Source organism: Amblyraja radiata, chromosome 38, assembly GCF_010909765.2.
Source record: "Amblyraja radiata isolate CabotCenter1 chromosome 38, sAmbRad1.1.pri, whole genome shotgun sequence".
Taxonomy (NCBI): Eukaryota; Metazoa; Chordata; class Chondrichthyes; order Rajiformes; family Rajidae; genus Amblyraja; species Amblyraja radiata.
The window spans coordinates 703,415-729,624 of record NC_045993.1 but is presented as its reverse complement, the minus strand read 5'-3'; the positions used below and the strand labels follow the sequence as shown (position 1 = coordinate 729,624).

The window sequence follows — 26,210 nt, the reverse complement described above, 5'->3', positions numbered from 1 at the left end:
TAAAAGCAAAAGGGAGAGGAAAAGCGAGTTAAAACGACTTAAAGATGATTCCACGAGTGATGGACATGTCATCCTGCCAATGGCGTTTGTTCGATGTACGTGTCAGTCAGTGAACGGGGGCGGGATTAACCCGCCCTCTGTCAGTGTCGACCAATCACAGTGCGCCAAGACTCGGCAAAGTCCCGCCCTCTGTCAGTGTCAACCAATCACAGTGCGCCAAGACTCGGTTAAAGTACCGCTCCCTGTCAGGATTGACCAATCACAGTGCGCCAAGACTCGACAAAGTCCCGCCCTACATCAGGGTTCGGCCAATCACAGGTCGCCGGGGCCCGGCGAGGTCCCGCCCTATGTCAGGGTCAACCAATCACAGTGAGCCAAGGCTCGGCAAAGTCCCGCCCTATGTCAGGGTCGACCAATCACAGATCGCCGGGTCCCGGCAAAGTCCCGCTCCCTGCCAGGATCTGCCAATCACAGGCCGGCGAGGTCCCGCCCCCCCCCGCCCGGTGATTGACGGGCTGGTTTGGGCGGGAGCGCGGCGGCGGCGAGTTGTTCGTGTGCGTGCGGGCGGGCGGGCGGGCGCGAGGCCGGAGCCCGGAGGCGGCGCTGCAGCTCAAACAAACCATCGTCTGTCTATTAACTCTAAACCAGCCTGGAGGCACCAACACTAAAAGCCACACAGGACAAGGTGGCTGCTCTATATCTAGCTCGCCAAACAAGGAGGTGAGGAGTGAAAACAACACAATTGTGGTGGAAAAGAAACAATGAAGACTGATTTTTCCGTCAAAAGCCCGCAAATCTCTTTTAAAAAACCAGAGCCCAAGGCACCCAAGGGTGTTGTGCTGGTGCCAGGCTGCATGCACCCTGCGGAAATGGGTGGGTGAGGGAGACCTCCAGTTTAAATTCCATTTGGAATATTTTGGAGGACCAAGAAACCAAGACTTGTCTTGAACCAACCTTTAAAAGTCAATGCAAATCCTTGCAGCAAAGTCCTGAGAGACTGCAGGTCAATCTGGTGGAAATATCTATCAAACTGCAGCTGCTTAAAGCCTTTGGGGGAAAAAACCCCAAAATGCTGGAATTACTCAGCAGGTCAAGCAGTGTCTGTGGAGAGAGAGAAAGAATGCTTCGACGTTTTGGGTTTTATGACCTTTAGCCAGTTCTTTTGCTTGGTTAATGTGGTTCAATGGTTCACCACCCAGCTTCTGCACCAAACAAGACTTCAGGAAACATCAGTCCAAAACTCTTAACGGCATATTAGAACAATCACTTTATTTCCATCTCTCTTCCATTTTCCCCTCTAGCTTAAAAATTTTAAGTGTCCATTGCTTTGAAAAAGATGCTTAAGAGTTTGGTTTAATGATACAACATAGAAACAGGCCCTTTGGCCCATTGAGTCCAAGCCGACCATTGATCACCCTATGTTATCCTGTTGAATCTCATCCAATCCCTCCCTACACATTAGGGGCAATTTAATTTATCGAGGCCAACTAATCTGGGATGTGGGAGGAAACCCATGCGGTCACAAAGAGAACTTGCAGATTCCTCACAGACAGCACCCGAAGTCAGGATAAAACCTGTGTCTCTTGCTATGAGGCAGCAACTCTACCAGCTGTGCCACTCTATAGAGATTCACTGAAATTATGGGAATGAGGGACTTGAGGTACATTGGTAGACTGGAAAAATTGGGGTTGTGCTCCTTGGAAAGAGGAGGAAGAAGGAATTGCAGATGCTGGTGTACAAAAGTAGGCGCAAAGAGCTGGAGTAGCTCAGCGGTCTGAAGAAAGGGTCCCGACCCCAAAACCTCACCAATCCCATGTTCTCCAGAAATGCTGCCTGACCCGCTGAGTTAATCCAGCACTGCGTTTTACTTGGAATTGAGGAGGTTGTCAGAAATCAGATAGTGGTATTTAAAATTTAGAGGATGTAAACTGAGATAAATGGACTCATTGACAGTGGGCCCAGTAACAGAATGAAGGTGTTCAAGAAGGAACTGCAGATGCTGGAAAATCGAAGGTACACAAAGATGCTGGAGAAACTCAGCGGGTGCAGCAGCATCTATGGAGCGAAGGAAATAGGTAACGTTTCGGGCCGAAACCCTTCTTCAGACTGAGTTTCTCCAGCATCTTTGTGTACCAACAGAATGAAGGTGATTGACGAAATAAGCCAAACTAAAAGATTTTCTTGCAGAGTGAATTCAGTAAAACTGATGATCTGACACCCTCAGAATTTTGGTGGTGCTAGATTGGATTTTCTTCCTATTCATACCCAAACACACATAATTATTATTTTTTTACAAATTACACAATAATGTAATAAATTGTGATGAGCAAGAAATATACTAGTGCTCAAGACCTTGGCTTCAGTTGCAGATGTACCTATGTTCCTCATCTTTGGTGCTCTGGGTCCTGATCCAGTTTTGGCTGCAGACGAAATGTGTAGGAAGGAACCGCAGATACTGGTTTACACTGAAGATAGACACGAAATGCTGGAGTAACTCAGCGGGACAGGGACAGGCAGCATCTCTGGAGAGAAGGAATGGGAATTTGGGCTGCATTACCAGGAGGCAGATCCACTGTATCTTGGTACACATGACAATAATAACCCAATACCAATACAGATATAATTTTGACCAGTGCCCTATATGCCATAAAGCTTTATGATCACAAAGACATGTTGTATCAGAACATTGTTCTTGTGCTAAATGACTACAAAGAATAGGGACTTCTTGAGCCATAGATTTATTTTGGAAGAAGTGAGCTTCCCAGTAATTGGAATAAAAATGCTTAAGCTTTATTCGAGTGTGAGCAAAATTACAGCTATGCCTATAAACTGATCCAAGTTTGATGAATTTATTCCTTGGAAGAATCAAGCTGTTCAACAAACATTTTGACAAGAACACCTTTGTTTGGAAAGAACAAAGAAGGATAACTGTAGGATGCAGTTAAATTGTGGGTTTATAATGGCCTTTATTGCAAGAGTGTCTTTTACGCCTTTTGCGAGAACTGTCTGTCACCCAAACTTTCCATAATGCAGACGATTGGGATCACAAAAGTTGCGCTGGTTGGTTAATTCCCTCAGTTAATTTTGGACCTCAGAATTAGCTAACTAGCATAGTAGATCTGAATTATGGATTCAAAACATGCTGGATCACAGAATGTGAGACGGGCGTTTCAACATATTTTGTGTATTCTTGACAGGAGTATCTCAAATTGAGAGGTACATATTTGCTTTCCTTTTCAGAGGAAGCTGAAAGTATTTTGAAAAGGCACCTTGGAGAGATCAAGGACAATTGAGCAGTCTTCATGAAATCATCAGAAAAACAGAAGCAAGAAGACTCCATGAAGGTTAGCAGCAAACCCAAGTAAGATTATGGCCAGGGACTTTATTTCAGGTCAACTTTTAGAAACTGGTTACAGTACAGGGAATCTGCTTTGTTGTGTAATTATAGTTAAGCTCTGCATTTTCAAAGAAATCTTTTGCTTAGCTGTACTTTTGGGAGAAGATTTATTAAAATTAGATTTTTAGGAGTCAAACCCAAGTATTAGTTTAGTAGATTATTCCTATAATAGGACTCTTCTATTCAGCTGTTTGTGTGTAGTGCTTGCCCCATTGTTTTCTAAAATAAGATAAAATGGTGATAATAGGTTATATATGACAGGCATTTTAATGTGACTACTGAGCTCAATTACCACATAGCACAATTATCTGGTAAAAATATACTCTAGTTCATGAGGACTGAAAATGTGTGTACTGAAATAGTCATGGGCTTAAGGGAAAAAAGAGAATATCTGTGGTAAAGAGTGTAAATTATGGCAATAATTCCCAGCTTGTTTCAAAGTACTGGATTGTGTCTGAAAAAACATATTGCTTTGATCTTTTGTGGATAATATAAGTGTGGATAAGTATTAGTTTAGTAGATTATTCCTATAATAGGACTCTTCTATTCAGCTGTTTGTATGCCATATCACAAGAGTGGAAAGGAACTTTCTGTCAGATGCATGTTCGTGCTGCAAATACTGAAACGATTTTTAAAATGGTGTTAAATTTTATCATTATTTTAACTTTGGCACACAGTTTAAAACTATCAGGTTAGTCAGATTTTGTGCTTTGAATTGTCTTTCAAATGGTTTTCTAAAGCTGAATGTTAAGAGTGACCACCGGTGTGACGGACAGCTTTAGATTATGCTTCTGCCTAACCAATAAAGCCTTAAACAGAAATCAAAGGAAAGAGATAAAGAAAGTAATCTGAAGCATGCATTTTTTTACATGTAAAATAAGGTAATCTGTGTGTTTTGCAAATAATAGATGAAACCTATGGAGAGAGATGAGGCACCACTGAGAATAAACACTTTCACCCTCATTCCAACTCAAAAATACAGAAGAAGTTGCAGACAACTACAATCCAAGAAAGGTGGTGATAGACTGGAAAACTTCCACATACAGTATAACTGTGGCTATTTCCAGTTAATACCAGTTGAAATCTTTCACAAAGTGTTGTGTTACCTTTCAGGTACAATATCACAATAAGTACATTTTTTAAGTAAATATTTTTTTTCTCCTTGTATTGATTTCTTTAGTTGAGTGATTTTCACTCCGTCTCTCCTGAAAATGTTGATTCACGTGGAAGTCATGAGATATTGAAGCATTGTGGTTGTGTTATTGGACTAGCAATCCAGAGGTTTTCACTAGTATAGCAGAGATAGGAATTCAAATCCCATCACACCTTTTAGGGAATTTAAATGTAATTGATCTGGTCTAAAAAAAGTGAATGGCATTCTTTTCAGTGACCGTTAAACAACTTGACATTATAAACACCCATGTGATTCACTAGTGAATAGACAGACCTGTGGCCTTGACCCCTATTGACTCTAGATTTGTCCAAATATCCTTTGAATTGACAGGTTCAAGGGCATTTTTAAGGATGAATATTAAATGATGGTCTGATCACAATGACATGTCCGTGAGGGAAAAGTAATATTCGGACAACAGCTCATTTCTCCAACTGGCTGAGTATCTTATTGAGCCCATTTTCTCAGTATTCTGCACACAATAGCTTTCCTTCAAAAGAGGTTGATGCTTTTTCAATTTTCCCTTCCCAATATCCTTCTTACAATGATAACACTCAGTACAGCTTAGTAATGGTGCCTGGGATCCTTGAGATTTCTAACCAAACAAGATGTGTTTCTGTGGTGAGACAATTCTGGTTAACTATCTGACAATGAATCCAGTTACCTTGCTAATGATTGGTGATGAATTATGTTAGTGAAACAGTGGTTTCCATTGTAATATTTTCCTCAAATCTAAATTATAAGCATGGGGTATTATTTGTGTTTTACTATATCTTTATAAATAAAATCATTTAGTGCTGAGGCACTGAGATAAATAAACGATAAGGTCTCACGTTCAATTATTGCTCTGTCCTCAGTTTACAAATTCCTGAAAGCCTTCCCTGAAAGTGGATGATATTTTTGTTGAAAACAAGATTGATGTTTTTCAAACCTGTTGTCTCTCCATTCACACATATGTCACTCCATTCAACCAATAATTCATTGGTTAATTATTGTCATTCGGACTCTGTCTGGGATGAGATGGTAATTTTGAAAGATTTGAGGTGAAAGATTAAAAAAATAATTAATGAATGGTGTGCCATGGAGCTGTCAGAAGCCCACATGGGCATACAATCCCACATAGATCAGGACATAACAAAGACAAAATTCCTTCTACGAGAATTAATAAACCAGATTTTTGTATGACAGTCCATCAATGTTATGAATTCACTGTTACTGATGTTGAACAAGCTTTTTATTTGACATATTTTTAATTCATGTAAATTCCGCAGCTCATGTCTGTGGATCTTAAGTGTGGGCCTCTGGATTGCAAGTAACCCAACCTATGCTACCATGTCCCTAAGTCAAGTTTTATGATAATAATCAGGTGTGGTACCTTATTTTGTCTTCTGTTTTTATCAGTGACAGACATCAGTGTTCTGAGCATGGCATCAAAGGTGGTTGGCACTCAGGTTGTGGGTTATATTGCCACTTCATCGGGAATAAGACGGCTTCTATTGGAGGGTTTCCATTCCACTGATGTTTCCAAGAAATCAGTTGCAATGGAACACTACAGATCTTTAGGTAATTTTCTAAAGGAGAGTAAGACATACAAAGTGGAGCCTAAGGCCATGATATAAAGCTTACAAATTAATATTCATGCAGATTCCAATTCGCCTGTCCATGAAAATCAATTTGCTAGGGTACTGATCCATGGGTATTAGCCACCCACTGGCCTTTTGTTCCATTGGCGTATTTTATGAAGCAGAAATGTATTTCATAATAAAATATTTGAAGGTTAAATGTTTTGTGCAGATGGTTATTGAAGCTGGTTTTAGTTATAATGTTACGGGAACATGACAAAGAATAATATGAAAGGGTTGGGAGAAAAGCTGCATAATGGCATGACGGTGCTTTGCTGATATTAACCATGACATAGGCACAGTCGGCAGAAGTTGTTTCCTCCTGTGCTTAAATATTTGTCATTCTGTGACATGCATGCATGTGGTTGAAAGGGCACGAGTTTTGACAATAGTTGGGGGAGTGAATAGGCAACAGTGCAGAGTTCACCTTATCTCTCTCAACAAATAGACATGTACACAATTAGTCAGACACATAGAGCTCACTGAACAGAATTCTGAGCAGCTTCCCAACTTCCTTGGTTTTAAATATCACTGAAAGAAAAAGAATAATGCATCTGGAATACCCAGAAAGGCCATTAAATGCAATTAAAGAGCAGGAACTTGTCTCTTATGCTAAGGAGTGTCAAACAATTGAGCAACATTTATAGCAGACATTAAGGCTTTTTGGCCAGTTAGGCTAACTGCTGTTAATGCATAACGTGAGATTGTCCCAATTTTTATTTTATCTCATCCTGACAACAGTTCCTGCCATACCTTTACTTTCCCAATACTACCTGGTTCTCCTGAAATGTATTTTTGCTGTTCGGCTTAATGTGGCCACAAATTTAATAATCTTATCACATGCATGATTTGGAAATGGATGTAGGAGGTATGATTAGTAAGTTGGTTGATGAGACAGAGATTGGTGGGGTTGTTGATGGTGTGGAGAGTAGTCAGGCTTCAGAATGTTATGAGAATATTGGTGAATGGCCTGAGAAATGGCAGATGGAGTTTAACCCTGGTAAATTGGAGTGATGCATTTGGGAGTACTAATGAGGCTAGGATATACACCATGACAGATAAGGTTGGGGCGTATTTGGTAGCAGAGGGACCTTGGTGTGCAAGGTCAAACATCTTTAAAGGTTCCAGCACTGGTAGATAACTTGGTTAGGTAGGCATATGGGTTACTGGCTTTCATTATTTGGGGCACCGAGTATAGGAACAGGAAGGTTATGCTCCATCTTTATAATACATTAGTCAGACCTCAGCTGCAGCACTACACGCAGTTCTGGTCAGGGCACCATAGGAAGGATTGGGCCAGATCTAGCAATATCCATTTTGCCATCATTGACCTTATCTATCTGCAGCACCATGTTATATAAACTAACATTTGGTTTTGTTTACTCAGGATTGCTGTTTAAAAGATGTACGCTTCTGCTTCCCACGAAGGAAAGACTAAAATTTGTGCATAATCAATTATTAAAGGTAAGATATTGTATTTGCAAAACAAATGCGGTGCATACAAAAGAGTAAGAATCTTTCAAGGTCAGTGTGTTGTCACATGCACAGATTAAGGTACAGAGAAATTTGAGTTACCATACAGCCATACTAAGTGAAAAGCAACAAGCCACACATCCACATAAAAGGTAACATAAACATCCACCACAGCGGATTCCACATTCCTAACTATGATGGAAGGCAATAAAGTTCAAACTTCTTCCTCTTTGTTCCACGCGGTCAGGGCAGTCAAACCATCCGCAGTCGGGGCGATCAAAGCCCTCGCAGCTGATGATCGAAGCCCCCCCCCCCCCCCCATCGGGGTGATCGAAACTCCCGCGTCAGGGCGGTTGAAACTCTCTCCGCGGCATGGAGCTCCCGAGTCGGCCTCTTCTTACCAGAAACTGCGGGCATCATGATATTAAGTCTACAGGCCCCACGGTTGGAGCTTCGATCCCCGACAAATGGATCGCAAGCTCCGCGATGTTAAAGTCCCGCAGACTCCCATGGCTTGGGGCGCCCGTCGGTCTCCAGGAAATGCCGCCAACTCCACGATGTTAGGCCGCAGTGGGGACGGAGATACGATATGGGAAAAAAACGCATATCCGGTGTGGTAAGAGATTGAAAAAAAAGTGTCCCCCATCCCTCCCCCCCCCCCTTCCTCCCACATAAAACAAACCAAGGAACACTAAAACATACTTTTTAACACATACTAAAAATAACAAAAAAGAAGAAAGGACAGACAGACTGTTGGCGAGGCTGCCACTGCTGGTGGCGCCACCCGGTGTTCATTGACAGATAAAATAGATAACCAGAATAGTCTCACCATAGAAACTCATCTAGTCTGAGCTGCATGGAGAAATTGGGCAGGCTAGGACTTAATTCCTTGGAACGTAGGAGGCGGAGTGGAGATCTTGGAGAGGTGTATAAAGTCATGAGGGTAATAGATGGGGTGAATGTAGAGTCTTTTTCCACGGGTAGGAGAATCAAGAACCAGAGAGCATAGGTTTAAGGGGAAAGATTAAATAGTAACCTGAGGGGCATCTTTATCCACACAGTGGTGGGTATATGGAATGAGCTGTCAGACAAAGTTGTCGAGAGAGACACAATAACAACATTTAAAATATTTTTGGATAGGCACGTGAAAGGATCACAGGGATATGGCACAATTGCGGGCATACGAGACTAGTTTAGATGGGGCATCTTGGTCAGCATGGACGAGTTGTGTGGAAGGGCCTGTTTACGTGCTGTATGACTCTGATTCTCACAGCACCTTCTGCTCCGTGCTACCTCAGACAATCAGCTCTGGTACAACAGTAATCTGGGTTTGACATGATCTCTGGTGCAGTCTGTAGAGTTTGCATGTTCTCCCTTAAGGGAGAGCGAGTTTCTTCAGGGTGCTCCAGTTTACTTTCATATCCCAAAGATGGGGAATAAATAGCCTATATGGAATACAGAAATATGAAAAAGAAACCTGTATGCCAATTAGTTTAATTGCTAAGTTTTATATTTTGTGTTCTTCAACACTAGTACTTTTTTTCTTTAACGAATATTATAGTCTTTTGCTCCATTCTGATAAATATCTCAGAAAACGTTTGAAAGGAAATATTTTGCAACTGTTGATGTTGAGGGAAACCAAAGAAAATGGTACACGTTTCAATCATTTGTGCCTCAAAATTGCATCAGGTCTTACAAATGACATTTATCTCTGATTTTTATCTTATAACTGAACTTGTGATTGAGTTGTGTGAGCTTTTGATTGCTTATTTCTAAAATGGGTAACGTATGGATCAACCAGTCCCCAAAGTGAGTCTTGAAAAAAGTGTCCTTTAATCTCTCCTGCCTTAGCCAAGAATGTGCTTTTTGGGTCTGACGCTGAACTGAGGATAAAAGAAACGTTGCCTTTGTACCTTCAGAAATGTCTAACCAATATAACTGAAACAGATTACCTGGGCACTCGTTGTTGAAGTTTGCAGGATGTTTTGTGCAGTAATTACTGCCATGTTTCCTACATTACGGCAGTGACCAGAATTTTAAAACAGCTCCTTTTGGGATTGCAACTTTGCCTCAAAATTAAAAGAATTTGCTGATATTCTAATCATCTCAAGATAATTATCATTGTGATGCTTTAACCATTCAGAAAGCTGCCATTATCTCCTCATTTAATTCTTCAATTATTCAAAAAAATTGGGATAGAAATGTGTCCTTGATCACTGGTACAAAGCATGGAATATAATAGCAGCCACTTATTGCACTCTGATTTCAAAATTTGATTTAGTTATAGTCAATAGAACTGCACTTTGAAACCACTGTACAAACAGCTCCAACTTATGCATGTTTACTGAAAAGATTAGCGTATATTTCTCCCCCTGTTGGCTCTATCTTTTGTTTTATCCTAAACATTAATGACACTTATCATGCACTTGGTTGTAAATATACCTCTTGCTAGTTTGATCTCATGTTCTGTTGCCACATTCTCACAATTTAGTTGAAGTTGTTATTTCAGGCTTGTTATTTTCCTTTCCCTAACTCAAGCAAAATATAGCAGCAAAGAATTCAAAGAAACCCAGGGATTAGTCAGGATGTTAAATTCGCCACCAAATAGTACAGGTAATGTGAATACTATGCATGCGTTCAAGAGATAGCTAATTGAAGTCTGAAAGGAGAAAGGAATTGAAAGAATATGATGGTAGGGTGGAGAAAGTCTTGTGTGAAGCGCAGACATTGGGCCAGACCAGTTTTACCTCATGACCAGCTTCTGTGTAGTATTTCAATGTTAGCTCTTAGCTCCTTCTTATCCTGATAGGTAGATAGATAGATAGACACATATATAAGATATACTGAGTTTCCATCAACATCAAGTTCACATTTACATTAATCCTACACCAATTGCATTTTCTCCTCAGAATCGACCGTTCACCTACCTATACGCCAGAGACAATTTATGAGGCCAGTTTACCTACTGACTCACACGTCTTTGGGATGTGGGAGGAAACTGGAGCATCCGGAATAAACCATGCAACCGCAAAGGAACATGCAAACACCAGGCAAACAGAAATAGCAGTCAGGATTGAACTTGGGTTGTTGGACTTCCCTCTATCTCAGATCTTTGACTTGAGAAATCAGTAAAATGGCTCTCTGAGTGCCACCTCTACCACTTGAACGTTTAGAATCAAGTACTCAAGGTGCTTCTGACTGGAGAATTGTACATTGCTCATTAATTTCTCTGGCAGAAGACTAGTCCCTCTGGATTAGTTTCTTCTGTTTACGTGGTTCTTATCCAAGATTTTTATTGACATCAAAGAAATAACCATAAAAACTGCACCTTGAAATAAATTAACATGCCAAATGTTTTCCCAAGTCATTCAGCATCTGGAAGAGATGGGTGATGTTTGTGATGTGACTCATCATCAGAGATGGATAGCCATAAAGGAATCCTACCAAACAATTATCCTGTGTTTTTATTAAGAATATTGTGTGTTAAAGCTGTTCATGAAAGTATCTTTTTTATTTTCTCCTTTGTCAGAATCCATGTTTTAGGATGGGCGGCTGTACAATGGTCGTGCAGTGTTCAGGATTTGCTTGTTTTGGGATGTTATTACAGGTAAGGCTCAAGCAACACTTTATATAGTAGGTACAGTTATTTTATAGTGATCTAAAAGGATGTTGAAGGTTATGGAGATAGAATAGATTTGTTTGATATACACAGAAAAACATCTAACTTGGAAGTCATGCTGGGCAAGTTACAGTAGGAATCTACTAACTTTTCATAGAAGGATAATATTGAAACAAAGTCCTGGGTTTTTATGAAGTGAAATATATCAAAATTGTCCTCCATGATGAAAAATGCATTTTTATTATTTCATTACTTTATTTTTTAATTGATTTTATCAGTATGTAGGGCATTATTATTATTGGTTGAAGCACATTGGAACAAAGTTTCTGACAATTGGGCTGTAACTCAATATCACTAAATAAAGAAAACATTTAGTCCTTAGTGCTAAACACATGAAAGACCATCAGTGCCCGATGAACTTACCTTTGCAGTTTTGGAATGTGTAGGGATCAGTGCATTGGGCTACCAACATGCTTTGTACACAGTTAGCAATCAGAGATGTGAAGCCTCAACGAATATCTTCCCCTTTCTCAAACTGCAGTTATATTACTTCCTTACAATGCTGAATTGATACAGTTTTTGCCAGTGATCTAATTCTCCCTAAAGTATTGTGTGAGGGCATAGCGTGAAAGGAAGGGAACATTTGGTGAATCATCTTGCCACCTCCTGTTTATTGTCCTATTTACTGACAGCAGGAGTTGGAAATTGTCAGGAGTTTGGAGTTCACTCACCTGAAAAGGAGCTGAAACAGAAACCCTCACCACATTTAACAAGTGCTGGAAGGAGTACTTGTTGTGGCAGAGCTTACAAAAGTGTCAACCAAAGGTTGGGAAGTAGCAATAGTTTTAGTAGTTCATATTTGGCTAGAATGGACACAGTGGACTGAATGGCCACCATCTGTGCTTCTTCTTATTGAGTCCACATCGCAAGATCAGAAATTGTTCAGCCAGACCTGAACACACCTCTCGGCATCAAGTCAAGTCAAGAGTCAAGAGAGTTTATTGTCATGTGTCCCAGATAGGACAATGAAACTCTTGCTTGCTGCAGCACAACAGAGTATTGTAAGCATAAATACAGAACAGTTCAGTTCAATGTACACATATATAAACAGATAAAGTGCATCTGCATTACAATGGCGTCTTGCGCTTCTTGTACGTAGTGGTGGAAAGATTGGTGGAAACAAGGCCGCAACGTGAACGCTCTTTCCTTGACCCCACCATCTGTGCTGAATTTTTATGAGTTACAGGAAGTGTACATTTTGTTTTCGCCTTACAATAAATACTTTCTTGTCTCTTCTTGCAGACTCTTATAGCGGGCTGGGATGAGCTGGAATGTCACCGAGTGTTCAACTTTCTGAATGAAAGTGCAAATCTGCCTCGAAAAATGCAAAGTGTGGTGTGCAGTAGACCAGGTAACAAGTATCGCAATGAAGCAGACATGCTCAGCTTGTAAAACTATGATATGAAAACTCTGTACACATGCAGAATGATAAAAGTAATTTTGCTATTGCTAGGTCAAAGGATGGTTTGAGGGAAAAGTGACTAAACCCTACATTGTTATAGAAATTAGATGAAATATTTGAAGATACTGTATGGCCATTAACAGTATTTCGCTTCAGTGAACATGTCATTCCAACTCTTGTCTGTTTTTTCAGCACCCATGCAATGCTAGACTCAGCAACTCTTTCCAGCCACGAGCCTCAGTGACTATCATTAGCAATCACTGTTTGAATAAAAATTAATATGTACAGACAGTAATGATTCAGTGAGTAGGTGAAATCTTGGTATGACACTAAGCCTCTCCAACCAGCAAGTCACAAATGTGATTGCTTCTTTGTATTGAAAGAACTGATTTCCAGCTAATTCAACAGTTGACTTCATTGTCATTCGATTGTACAGAACATGTCCTTGCTTCCAATTGTTTTCTGGTGACTGGAGTTTCCTAATATGCTGGAATAACGTGCTGGCTCTTACAAGCAACATTCATGCATGAAAAAGCCCAGCAAAGACAAAGTTTCTGTGGTAGACAAAAGTGCTGGAGAAACTCAGCGGGTGCGGCAGCATCTATGGAGCGAAGGAAATAGGCAACGTTTCGGGCCGAAACCCTTCTTCATACTGTGGCTAGCACCAACAAGGTGCAACAACTTCAAGGAAACAGGAATGTTGATTTCCTTCCATAATCTTACGTAACTATTTAAATTTAAGCAAATTTATAAAACTCCTTTTTTATACTCTAAACTAAACTAAATAATAATTATTTTACTTCTGAACATTTACAATGAATCGCATTTAATTATATAATGCATTTTACAGAGGATGGAATGATGAAATATACAATACGACAGGGAAAGAGGCCCTTCGACCCACAGAGTCCATGTTGACCATCCGGCACCCGTTCACATTAGTTTTATCCCACTTTCTCATTCATTCATTAGGGGCAATTTTACGACGGCCAATTAACCTACAAACCTGTACGTTTTTAGGATGTGGGAGGACAACTGGAGGAAACCCATGTGGTCGCAAGGAGAACGTGCAAACCCCACGCTGACAGAACCTGAGGTCAGGATCGAGCCTGGGTCTCTGGAGCTATCAGCTGCGCGACTATGCTGCCCTTATAAACTATTTAGAAAGGAGCTTCACCACTGAATTGATTTGATTCATTGATATAAAATAAATGGTCCCATGAAATCTCAATGTAAATAAGTTATAACAAATGGAAATAAATGATCAGTAAACTTCGGCTTAGCCCTATTTGAATAAATTTTGCAGATGCAGTGATTAATCTTGCCACCAGAGGCTGCTGAGGTATAATGAAAATTGTATTTATTTTGTCAAGTGAAGTAACAGTTTTAAGGTCTCCTGTTAGAGGGTAAAGTTTATCAGCCCGATGAAAACATTGTTTGGAAGAACTGAAGTTGAAAGTTCTTTAGAATGGTGGTGCACGGTTCTGGTGAGATTTGTGTCTATATTCTTGTGCGTCTTGGTTTGGTGAGTTTCATACTCCTCACTTGATGGTTGAAAGGCAAAATAACTTGGTCTTTAGCTTTTACCATTGGCATTCTTGGTCTGGTTGAAACAAGAGGCAACTACAAGTAAAACAAGGATTCCCATCTCTGACCTGGCTCTAGGAGAAATGCCTTTTATCCGCTCTGCATATTTGTCACTGGCTGCATGGCTCATCATCAAATAACTGCAGGACAAGTGTAGGTGCTTACTATAAGATTATCACTATTTCAAAGCACATTAGAACACTATAACTGACATAGCACTTTTGTTAAAGAGACTTTGTGGAAACGACCGTTGCAGAGGGCATAAACCTATTCAGTACATCATGTAGCGAATGCAGTTCTGAACCTGTACCTGTGTTTTGTACAATATTTTATACGCGTTTTGATGTGGCAGCTTTTTATTATTTTGCCTGTCCTTTTCAATTTACAGAAGAAACCATCAGTGATTTCTAGCACAAGGGCCCTCAACTCTTGTTTAGCATTTTTAAAGATGTTTCTGCATGCTCAGTGTTTCTTTGTGCTCATGTGTCATTTTAAGTGCAAATAATACATTGACAATGTCTGTTTGATATTATTACCCTGTGCAGTTATTTGTCTCATCAGATATATTAGCAATTTTTTAATCATCAAAATCTAAAATTATGGAATTTATATTCTGTTTTTCCCTGCTCCTGTCTCGTGCGATCTATATGTTTTTAAAATGTAAGCTCTGGTAAATAATTACTTTCTTCTCCTATTTAAATACGTTAGTTCATACAGATGATGCTTAATTATTTGTTCTGAGTTGGAGTTCAAAATGAAATCCTGAGTGCCAGAGTACGATTGGGTGAAAGGAGAGGGGTTTCATTATTATCTTCTAGATTAAATTGTAATACCTTGCATGAACTTTCTATTTCATATTTTTCATGCCTTTAGTTCCCATTCCCAAACTCTTGATTTGCCCAATAAAACAAAATACATATGAAGCTATCACACAAAGTCAATACAATTCTTATAAATTATGGTTTTAAGTTTCATACAATTCCTAACATAATTTTTTGTGTTACTTTCAAATTAGGTGCGACCAGAAAGCTGGAATTACAGATTCGTCTGTTTTACCGACGGGTTCTTCTAGATCACTGGGTACATCAGAGCGATATCGCTTTCTGGCTAACTCGCATCCTTAAGCCTTGGCCAATGGTCAACCAAGCTAGACTGCTGTACTTGCTCTATGGCCCTATGTCCATCAATGATGGTAAGAGCAGGTTTAGAACACGTTTCAGCCTTCATGTACTTTAAAAAAAAAAAAAAACAAGTTCTCTACTATTTTTTGATATAATCTGAATCTGTCAACTGACAACTGTCATTACCTCACTCGTGTAAGGGTTTGGACAATATGTGGCTAATCTGTCACAAAGTAGACCGCCAATATTGTCCATTTTAAACCAAATGTATACAAAAGTATTTAGATTTCAGAAAATGAACATTATCAATAGTGATATCCCAGAAATAATAATTCCAAGATTTAACTAAAGATTTTTCTTTCCTTTTGAAAATTAATTTCCTGCTGTGCCTGCATCTAACTTTCAATGATTCCTGTGCAATGATCTATCAATCTCTCGCCATTTAAAAATCACTATCTTTCTCCTTTTCATACATTCACATTTTTCTACATTATGTTCTATTTGGCATGTCCTTGCCTGTTTATTTAACTTGTCTGTATCCCCATGAAGCCTTTTTACATTTTCTTTACAGCCCACACTACCCCCTAGCCGTATATCACTAACAAACGTATAAATGTTGCACTTTTCTCCCATTTTAATATATCATAAAAACTGGTTTGCCCATTTCTATTCTGCTAATTACAATATCAGAAAACTCTGACAAAATAGTGAAACTAATGGTGAGATGAAAAATCAACCATGATGTTATTGAAAGGTGGAACACATATGAGGGGCCAAATTGCCATTCTCGTTTCTATTTCTTCTGTTTTTCTAAGAGTGTATGAAATGAATTATTTGTACAATGCTCTATAAATACAACATTTTGTTTGCTTATTTTGAATGTTCAGGTCAAATCCATTGGCATCATATGAACCAGATCCCTGCAGGCGAGGAGAGTATAAAAGGTCTTGCTGCAGCAGTTAGGTTGCTACATGAAAATGCCAAGGAATGGACAGCCGATGACATTTTTACCTTGTTGGAAGAGTTAGCAGGTAACAACTGTTTAAACATTCTCAAAGATCATGAGAGATTATAAATGAGTAAAGTACCTAGCTTCAACATTTTAATGTCTTCTGAAAGAACAATTATTCCCTAACACAATTAAAAATGTGCAAGATTGTCATAGAATGTTGGGAAGATATAACAATTGAATGATTACAGTATTGAAAAAGAAGAAAGTAAATTCAGAAGGGCACTGACAAATACTATAAAGAGGCAAGGAATGCTGGAAAATGAAGAATTATTGAGGAGAAGTACAGTGAATGGCATGAGGAACAGAGCTTGAGGGGATCTTTTTGATTAGGTTCATGGCTGGCATTTCGGTAATCCCACCAGCAGCAGGACTATAATATTCCATGGAGTATCCTTGTCTGAAAATCTCTTTCTAATCATCAGACCGTTTTGTTAACCAGATGTTTATTTTTTTAAATACATTGTCTAACATAACATGGGTAGTTGTTGCTAGCAGCATTCTTATTATTCATTGACAGTTTTCTGCAGTTTGTCCCTCTGACAGTTAGAGTTTTTGAATTTGCAGCTCTGAATTGTGTGCATTAAAATATCAATTAAAATAGTGCCTATCCATTTGGCTGAGTGGGTCCTGTTTAGTTATATGTTCCAAATGAGTTGATCTTATTTTCAAGCATTGTTTAGGATGTTAGAGCTGACCCCAGCAAGCTCGGACTAAGAAGGGAATAGCCTGAATTAAGAAGGGATCAAGGACTCACTCAGGGGTTTGTCTTTTTTTTAGTTTAGTTTATTGTCACGTGTACCGAGGTACAGCGAAAGGGTCTCTTTCAAGAGACTGGTTCTTGATTATGCTGGTGGCCATGCAGAGGCAGCGTGAAGTGTAGATGTTTATGCCTTGAGACAAAGCAAAACAGAGGAAGGATATGGAACAATTTAAAGGGTACTGATGCATTGTCTTTGTTCATTCCAGGGTTTCCCCAAGAATGGCTTCTGGAGAATAGTGCTCGTCTTCTGATCTGTTGTGGAAATAACATGTGCTTTACATTTCTGGCCAATAAAGCTGTAAATGGGAGGCTGAACGAACTTGCCACACTCATTGTGTTCCTATCTTTGGTGAGTGGATAGAACTGAATCAGGTATTATCATCCCGGGAAAGAGTACTTCATATGCTCAGGTATATGGGTGATAAACAAAGTTGATGTTTTCAATATCTGAATCTTTATTAAGGGCCTTGATAAGAAAATTGTAAGTAGTGAGCAGATAACTGAAAGGAGAGATCCTGAAAATTAAGTGTTTCTAAGATTCTCAAGAGACGTCATGGCATTGAGGTCCACCAGCATTATAAAAATGAGATATTGCATAATTAATGTGTTAAGAACATTCATCTTTTGCAACTGAATCTTAAATTTGGAAATGACTAAATTAATAGCAGAAAATTAGCTCTTTATAAGCTGATTACAAGGATCTAGTTCGCAAATACTGTACTTTTGGTAATGAAGGCACAGCACCGAATTGTTCAAAATCAATAACATTGACATTACATTGGTGTCATGCTTAGAGAGAACACGACTGAAATAAAAACAGAAAAGATAGAATTATCAAGTAAACGATGCGCATATATGAGAAAAAAAACAGTTAACAATTTATCTTAAAGGCGTCTTATCAGAACTTCATCTGAGAATCTCTAGCAGAGTGTAGTGTTTGTGCTTTTAAGAAAGTATCAACATCAGCAGTCCCTTTCATTTTGGTCTAGGTATGTGAAAAGGATGGATACTGCATGGACTGGACTGTTAAAATGGTTCACAGAATCTGTAAGGTTATAACCAGCAGTGAAAGCAGGTGGAATTTTTTACAGACCATTGAGAAGGTTTTTGCTCGAGTTACCATGGACATGATTGAATCATTAATGTTCAGTGAGTACATTTTATTTTTACATTTAATTGGCCTGTACTTTTTATATCATGGATAATTCAAGATGTTACATTGTAATTGGGGGAGGGGCATGTTTGTAATTGCTGAACACTTGTTCAGTGATCGTCTTTGACTAAAAAACAATTCTCCACCAACATTGGTCTTGAGTTCAACAATTATGTTACATTTTTACTAACTAGCGAAAAACATTTTGTGAATCTAATTTAAAAACACATATTGGTATATTATCAATCTAAGCAATGTAAAATATACAAACCTGCAACCTAGTACGGGCAACCACCGTGCTACCAAGTGTTTGCATTCTTCGATCTAACCTCAGTAATTTAGAAAGATACAAGCGAATAAACTTCCCTGTGTGTAGGAAAGAGCTGCAGATGCTGGTTTAAATCGAAGATAGACACAAAATGCTGGAGTAACTCAGCGGGACAGGCAGCATCTCTGGAGGGAAGGAAAGGAGCATCTCTGGAAAGAAGAAAAGGAACTTTTGTGTGTGTTGTACGCAAGTTAAAATCTGAAAGCCACATTACTGAGAAAATTCAGGTATGGTACGACAAAATTAGCATTTTTAGAGTGAAACAAATGGAAATTGTCTGGACATTACTCAGTCATTTCTTTTGTTCAAGATAAGGTTATTTTGTCGTACACTACCTGAATTCTCCAGGCAATGTGGTTTTCAAAATTTAACTTGTATACAACCCACAAGAAAATGTATTCACTTATATAGGGCAGCACGGTGGCACAGCGGTAGAGTTGCTGCTTTACAGCGCTTGCTGCGCCATATTACACATGCCTCGAACAACAACAGCCTGCATTTGTGTAGCACCTTGGAACATTCCAAGCCACTTCTCATGAGTCATTAGCAAATAACATTTGACAGGAATGCTTACGGGTGGCATGGTGGTACAGAGGGTAGAACTGCTGCCTCACAGCACCAGAGTCCCGGGTTCGATCCTGACTACGGGTGCTGTCTGTATGGAGTTTGTACGTTCTCCCCGTGACCCCGTGGGTTTACTTCGAGATCTTCTGTTTCCTCCCACACTCCAAAGATGTACAGGTTTGCAGGTTAATTGGCTTGGTAAATGGAAATTGTCCCTAGTCTGTGTAGGATAGTGTTAATGTGCGGGGATCGCTGGTCGGTGCGGACTCGGTGGGCCGAAGGGCATGTTTCTGTGCTGTATCTCTAAACCAAACTAAACTAAAATTAGCAACAGGGAAAATGCTCAAGTCTATTATATATCTTTCTAAATTACTGAGGTTAGATCTAAGAACACAACCACTAAGTAACACGAGAGACGCCCCTACTGTAAGTAGTAGATTTGAATATTGTAAGCAATATAAATGCAGCTCGCTTTCTCAAGGTGGTTAAAATGCGGCTCTTTGACAAGATGAATTGGTATGGTAACATAACAGGTGTGTTTAAGGATAAGTTAGATGTAGTTGGGGGGAAGGGTGGGGGGAGAAAATATGTGATATTGTCAAATGAAATAGGATTGGATGAAGCCCATATGGAGCATAAAAGCTTGACATGGACCTCTTGGGTTGAATAGCTTATTTCTGTGCTCTGTTTAATTTTGTGAAAGGTATCATTTCATTATATCATTAGTCGGATTACTGAGAATGGCCTCTTGTGACATCATAAGTTTAGCTGCAGGCATTGACTACCGATCTCAGGCACAGACTAACAAACATAAATGCCAAATCAATCAAATCAAATGTTCTTTTAACGAAAGGTTGTCAGTTTGAAGTTACGGGGGTGGGGAAGTCAGTATAAGAAGATAAATTAATAACAGCATTGAAACAGGTTCTAATCAAATCTTATTTACATTGTCATAGAAAATTATGGCAATTGATTGAAAACTGATAAACCTATGCAAAATTGTAGCTGTCTTGTTTCATATGCATTGGAATTTTTGCAATAGTGATATGTAAATCTTAATTTTATTCAGTAGTTTTTTCTTTCTAGCTTATTCTGTTCATGTTTGTTCCCATCTGCTCGCTAATTTATCTCATATTTCTAAGACTTATTGGGTCTGAGCATCTTGGACAGTAACTCAGAATGGGTGATAAGGAATTTGAATATTTAACATGGTGTTTGATCGTTTTTCTTTTATTGTGAAAAAGGGTCAGGTAAAATATGAAACAAACTTCTTTGGCAATTTTCCAATTTTGCAATATTCCCCTCTTCCTCCTCTCATACTCCCATCACCAGAAAAATATTCACTCTTGTTTCTTCCCAGAAGATGACCATTAACTGGAAAAACAAGTAACGCTGCAAGTGAACTGATTATTAATCTCGCATTAAAATAAATCCTTCTCCCCCTAGGTAATTTCAGAAATGTTGTACCATTCTTGAATCTATGTCATCTGACACTACCCTCCAACAAATAGAGAATAAAAATAGCCAGTTTTATCCATTACATTAATGCATTCTGACAGTTCCAGCTCCTTCCAATGCAGGCTCGCAGCTTTTCTCTACCTAAAACAAACAGCTGAAAAATATGATAGCAATTATGACAATCGGCTTAATAAAGTGCATGTTAGGGAGAAATGGCAAGGTTCTTTGAATTATTTCACTCAAGTGGAATATATCTGAAAGAATTCATCCAATTAACTTACATAATATCCTCTCCGCCACCTTCATGCTTATTTTAATCAACACTACATTACTGAGGTTACAATAAGATTGACCATGATCTTATTAAATTCTAAAGCCAGCTTGAGGGCCGAATGGCCTGCTCCTGGTGCTAATTTTCACTCAACTTGCCCTGTGAGATTGGTGTGTGTAGTTAAAATGGCTGGGTTCCTTTTCTGCTTGATTGGTGCCCAAGGCTATAGGGAGAGATTGGGCAGGCTGGAACTTTATTCCTTGGAGGCTTAGGTGTGATCTTGAAGAGGCGTATAAAACCATGCGAGGAATTGACAGTTAATTCACAGTCTTTTATCCAGGGCAGGGCAATCAAGAATCAGAGGACATAGTTTTAAGGCAAAAGGAAAAATTTAATAGGAGACTGAGGGACAACTTTTTCACTCAAAAGGTCATGGATAAAGGAGGAGGAGGTAATTAAGGAAGGTACTATAACAGCATTTAAAAGACACTTGGATAAGTACATGGATAGGAACAGTTTAGAGGGATTTAGGCCAAATTCAGGCAAATGGTACTAGCTTGGATGGGGCACCTTGGTCGGCATGGAGGAACTGGGCTGAAGGGCCTGTTTCCGTGCTATATGACTGTCGAAGTACTTGATTGACTCAGATGAGAGTCTTATTAGTCCATGCCAATTGGCATCTAATGAAATCTAAAGGACCCCAGCGGTATTTCTATGACGTGGCTGGGAAGGCCTTCTGAAATGAGTCAAGAATTTTCTTTCCTAAGTGTTGCCAGGAGGAATATTGTAAATGTGCAGAATTCCAATTCCTGCATATTCCTATGCCATTCAGCACTATTCTCGAAGGAAACTATGTTTTCAGGAGCCACAAGCATTCAGAACTGTAGCAGTGTTGATTACTTGCTTTGAACCTAAATTTAGAATGAAACATATGATGGGTCATGAAGATGCAGATTAAAATGGGGTACAGGTGCAGGTGGTAGTCAACAGTGCCACATATATTTGAGCTGCCACGTCTATCTGCAATATTTTCATTTACTATAACAATAATGCTACCTGACAGGATGTGGACTATCCTTGGTGTGAATACAGGTCTTTGTCTCTCCAAAGACTGATGGTAGTCATTCCTACCAATAGAGTCATGGACAGATGCATCTGCAGCAGACAGATAGATGAAGGAGTGGTGAGATAGGCTCATCCCGTTTAGTTTAGTTTACGTTCTCCCTGTGACCGCGTGGGTTTTCTCAGAGATCTTCGGTTTCCTCCCGCACTCCAAAGACGTTGTAGGTTAATTGGCTTGGGTTTGTATACTTGGTATAAGTGTAAATTGTCCCTAGTGTGTGTAGGCTTGTGTTAATGTGCAGGGATCGCTAGTCGGTGCCGACACGGTGGGCCGAAGGGCTTGTATCTGCGCTATATCTCTAAACTAAACTAAACTTTGTAACAGTTGCTTTCAATGACAGGCTGGTGAGACTACTTGAGCAGGAAGAGTTATTTGCAAGCCAGGGTTGAAAGAGATGACAGACTGCAGTTGCAAAAGATATTGGAAAACTAACAGAATTTAAAGCAATTCAGCAACTTTTACAATGGCTTTTCTGGCCTTTAGTTGCCATTGTTCTTGTTGATTTTGTTGATTTGTTTTGTTGAAGTAGTAACTTCTCATGATGTTTACAGAGAATGGTTACTGAGCCTGACAATGTGTAGAGGCTGGATTAATGTGTATCAACATGGGGGTATGATCATTGAAATAAATCCAGGATAATGACTGGATATCACCCTTTGTTAATCCTGCTATCTGATGAACTAATAGTATCAGGAAATTCTCCTGTTTAAATCAGTGAAGATTCTTAACTAAGTTGACCTTGAGTTTAATAATAATGATGTGTACTCTAATTTATGTTCTTTGATAGATTTCTGATACTGAAAATCATTTTTCAATCGTTTGAAACCTATATTGTGGACTAAGCTGTCAATAAATGCTGTCTCGTGTCTGTCCTACAGGTGGCCTTGAGGAGGATGAAGGAGTAACATACAACATGTACAATATGGTGAACGCCCAAGCTGAATTTCATAAAGAAATCATGCTTCATGCCTTCAGCAACGTACTAACGTGAAAGATGTTCCTGAAATCAATGGTCAGATCAAGCAATCTATGTTTATTTTGTTCTTATTTTTCCTGACTGAAAGTGAATTTTATTTGACTCAGATAGCATTTTATGTACTTGCTTCTAAGAGTAAAACTAATTCTAGTTAAAATAATATCTCTTGGTGCCACAGTTTGATTCAGGAACTGCTTGGATCAAGTTGAAATGATAATCCACAATCTTGTACTAATCTGGCCATGAGCTGCTTATTATTTGTAATTGATTTTAGCCATGAGAAGGCAAAAACATTTCATAAATTCTCAAAGCCACCCCACCTTTGGGAATGAAGTATTGCCAACTCATGATCCTCAGCCTGCTTTCCTTTCTATGGAGACAGGCTTTAGCTTGCACACAGCTCTGTTGCTAATTGTGGCTGTGAAGTCATGTATAGGTACAGACTTGAAGTTGTTGGATGTTCAAGTGGAAAAAACTAAAATGGATAAAACCCAGGTGCCAGATTCCAATTCCAGAAATGTATACTTTGATCAATTAGAAATTCCAAATTCCACAAATGATCCATTACTTGTCAGGTTTAAAAACAATCTCCTTGGAGATGTTACACTAGGATGGAAATACAGTGTTTATGGTACGCGTAGTCAGTTAAACCAACTTTACCTCCAGATTGAAACTATGCTGCTTAACAGATGAGCATTGGAAATTGCTGCTGTTAGCTGAGGTCACACACAAGCACATTATAATGAGTGTACTGTATTAATTGTCATTGTATTAATACTTTTTAATAGGGGTGTGTTGTACCTAATGCACAGAAATTTATTATTACAGAAATCCTGATATTGAAAGATAAGATAACAAGAGGTACAAACATTGGATATAAATTCATACTGCTTCTGATTTTCGAGTCAATTAAATTGGTTGGACAAAACACCGCATGGCACCTTATTTTTCATTCTGTGCGGTATAGGAATAGTTATAAATATAATACACGGAACATTGGGTTACATTTTTAGCTGGACCCAAATGTATCAATACCTTTTCTGTCATTAGTGCAGAATGGAAGTTGGCACATCTGGAAAAATACTCCAGTTGCCAAATAATGTTGTAGAACATATACAGAATGAACTCGAACATGAGTAGAGATGCAAAATGGTCTCCTGTGTCTCCATTGTTAAATGTTATATGGCATGGTCTTTGGCATATAGGTAACAGTAGATTCTCCTCCAAGCTCCTTAGTGATCTGCAGCTTATCTGATGGGGAATTGGTAATGTAATTGTGTACTAAAATGCGATGTACAAGGTAAATGTTATGTATTATAGATGTTTCTCTTCTGTTGGGGACCTTCAGGATCACACAGCAATGTCTTGCTGAGAACCAATAGATCTGGGCAACTCCTGAGCTTCTGACAATGCATCACCTCACACTATTCTCCAAGAAGGGTATTTGAGAAAGCCATTGCTTTTATGCTGCCTGTGGTGAACTGTTTGAACACTTTGAATCTCTTTTTTTTCTACCACCCTGCAGCACAGCAGAGGTTGTAGCCTTGTCCAATGCAACAATGTGTGCAAGAAAACGTTACTGAAAGACAAAGCATTGTTGATCCACAAGCTGTTACGCTAATCCTTACCTGCTGTATACCATTTCTATTCTTCAAAATTTGCAAATTACTAAGGCCATTATCTATGAAGGCATGTGAGAGATGCAAGTATTTTAGCCACCCCACTGCTGATAACTGGGATTGTCAAACCATCAGCATGCCTCAGACATCAAAATAATTTTAATAAAGAGCCTTTAGAGCTGAACACCACTTTTTCACAGCCATTAATTTATTACTCTCCTCTTTTACACAATGATGTTAAGTTTAAAATTTAGCGGTGCCACTTTCTAAAGACATGTTTATGGGTTTTTTGACCTGTAGCCATTGCTGTCCATTGATGGGTGTAAAGAGCAGGCAAAGTGGAAAATATTAATTTTGGATGAATGAACAGATCCATGACAAACCACCTGATATTTATTTGCAAATAAAATTATTGTTCTTTGTTAATCAGCACCTTTCAAGCCTGAGATTTTCTCTCCTCCATTTCTAATTGATTAAGGTTCAGCTGCTGGCAGAAAGCTCTAGTGGTGAGTTCCCCTGTTCTCCCCCCCTCCCCCCCCCCCCCATTTAACTTTATGTGGGCCTTAAGCATCCTTAAGTTTTGACCGTAAATTTATTATTTTTGTTGAGATGTGGTGGCTTGGACGAGTTATGCAGCCTTTACTCATCAAATGAATAACAACATGCATAATAGCTCAATGGTCGTGTGTACTTATTTATTACTGAAGCCGAAAAGAAACAAACAAATAAAACAATGTTAAAATTAGTCATAATCTTTACAACATTTTTATTTTGAACAAAAATTAGTACGTAACAAGACTACCTCCCAAATGTTGAGTAATTGTTTTAGCTATAAATTAGTTTTACTTTGCAAGTAATATATATATAAATATATTGTTTATTGTTATCATTTTGTGCTAGATAATTTAGATATTTTAAAGTATTGAAACATAACATGCAAAATCATTTAAATTATTTATTTGTAAATAGATTTATGAATGTATTCTTCATGTTTGTTGTTGATGAACATTAAAGCTTCAAAACTACACATGGAATTTTTGTGTTTTCATTCAACTGTGACAATGTCACACTATAGTTCATAACTAATTGTCTTTCCTGCCCCCTTGACAGTGCTAACTGCAGTACCTCACCCAAAGTGCTAACTGCAGTACCCCACCCAGTACCCATTAGTGTAGGTAGGTTGTTTCCCCATGTCGGAGACTGCACTAAAGCCAATTGCCAAGAAATAAGGGTGATCAAAAAACTCTTTTTATTTCCATTTTAACATTTTCTAACAAATATACAATAGAATTATATTTCACATAATCTGAAGAATAGTCTGAAGAAGGGTCTCAACCTGAAACGTCGCCCATTCCTTCTCTCCAGAGATGCTGCCTGTCCCGCTGAGTTACTCCAGCATTTTGTGTCTATCTTATATTTCACGTAAATTGTGTGGGCATGAATGTTGAAATCATGTGGGTATCTATAACTCATTTATTATTTATTACCAAAAAG

The 26,210-nt window shown here is 38.9% G+C and overlaps 1 protein-coding gene across 1 annotated transcript; it reads left to right on the top strand.

The window, feature by feature from the left end:
- The first annotated feature begins 638 nt into the window (after positions 1-638).
- On the top strand, positions 639-25,518 carry fbxo47 (F-box protein 47). Its single transcript, XM_033013302.1, has 12 exons — positions 639-720; positions 3,241-3,361; positions 4,306-4,510; positions 5,970-6,131; positions 7,578-7,654; positions 11,193-11,270; positions 12,585-12,693; positions 15,347-15,523; positions 16,340-16,483; positions 17,431-17,573; positions 18,214-18,373; positions 23,000-25,518. The coding sequence occupies exons 3-12, from the start codon at positions 4,306-4,308 to the stop codon at positions 23,110-23,112; spliced, it is 1,368 nt and encodes a 455-aa protein (XP_032869193.1). The 5' UTR covers positions 639-720; positions 3,241-3,361; the 3' UTR covers positions 23,113-25,518.
- Positions 25,519-26,210: the final 692 nt, after the last annotated feature.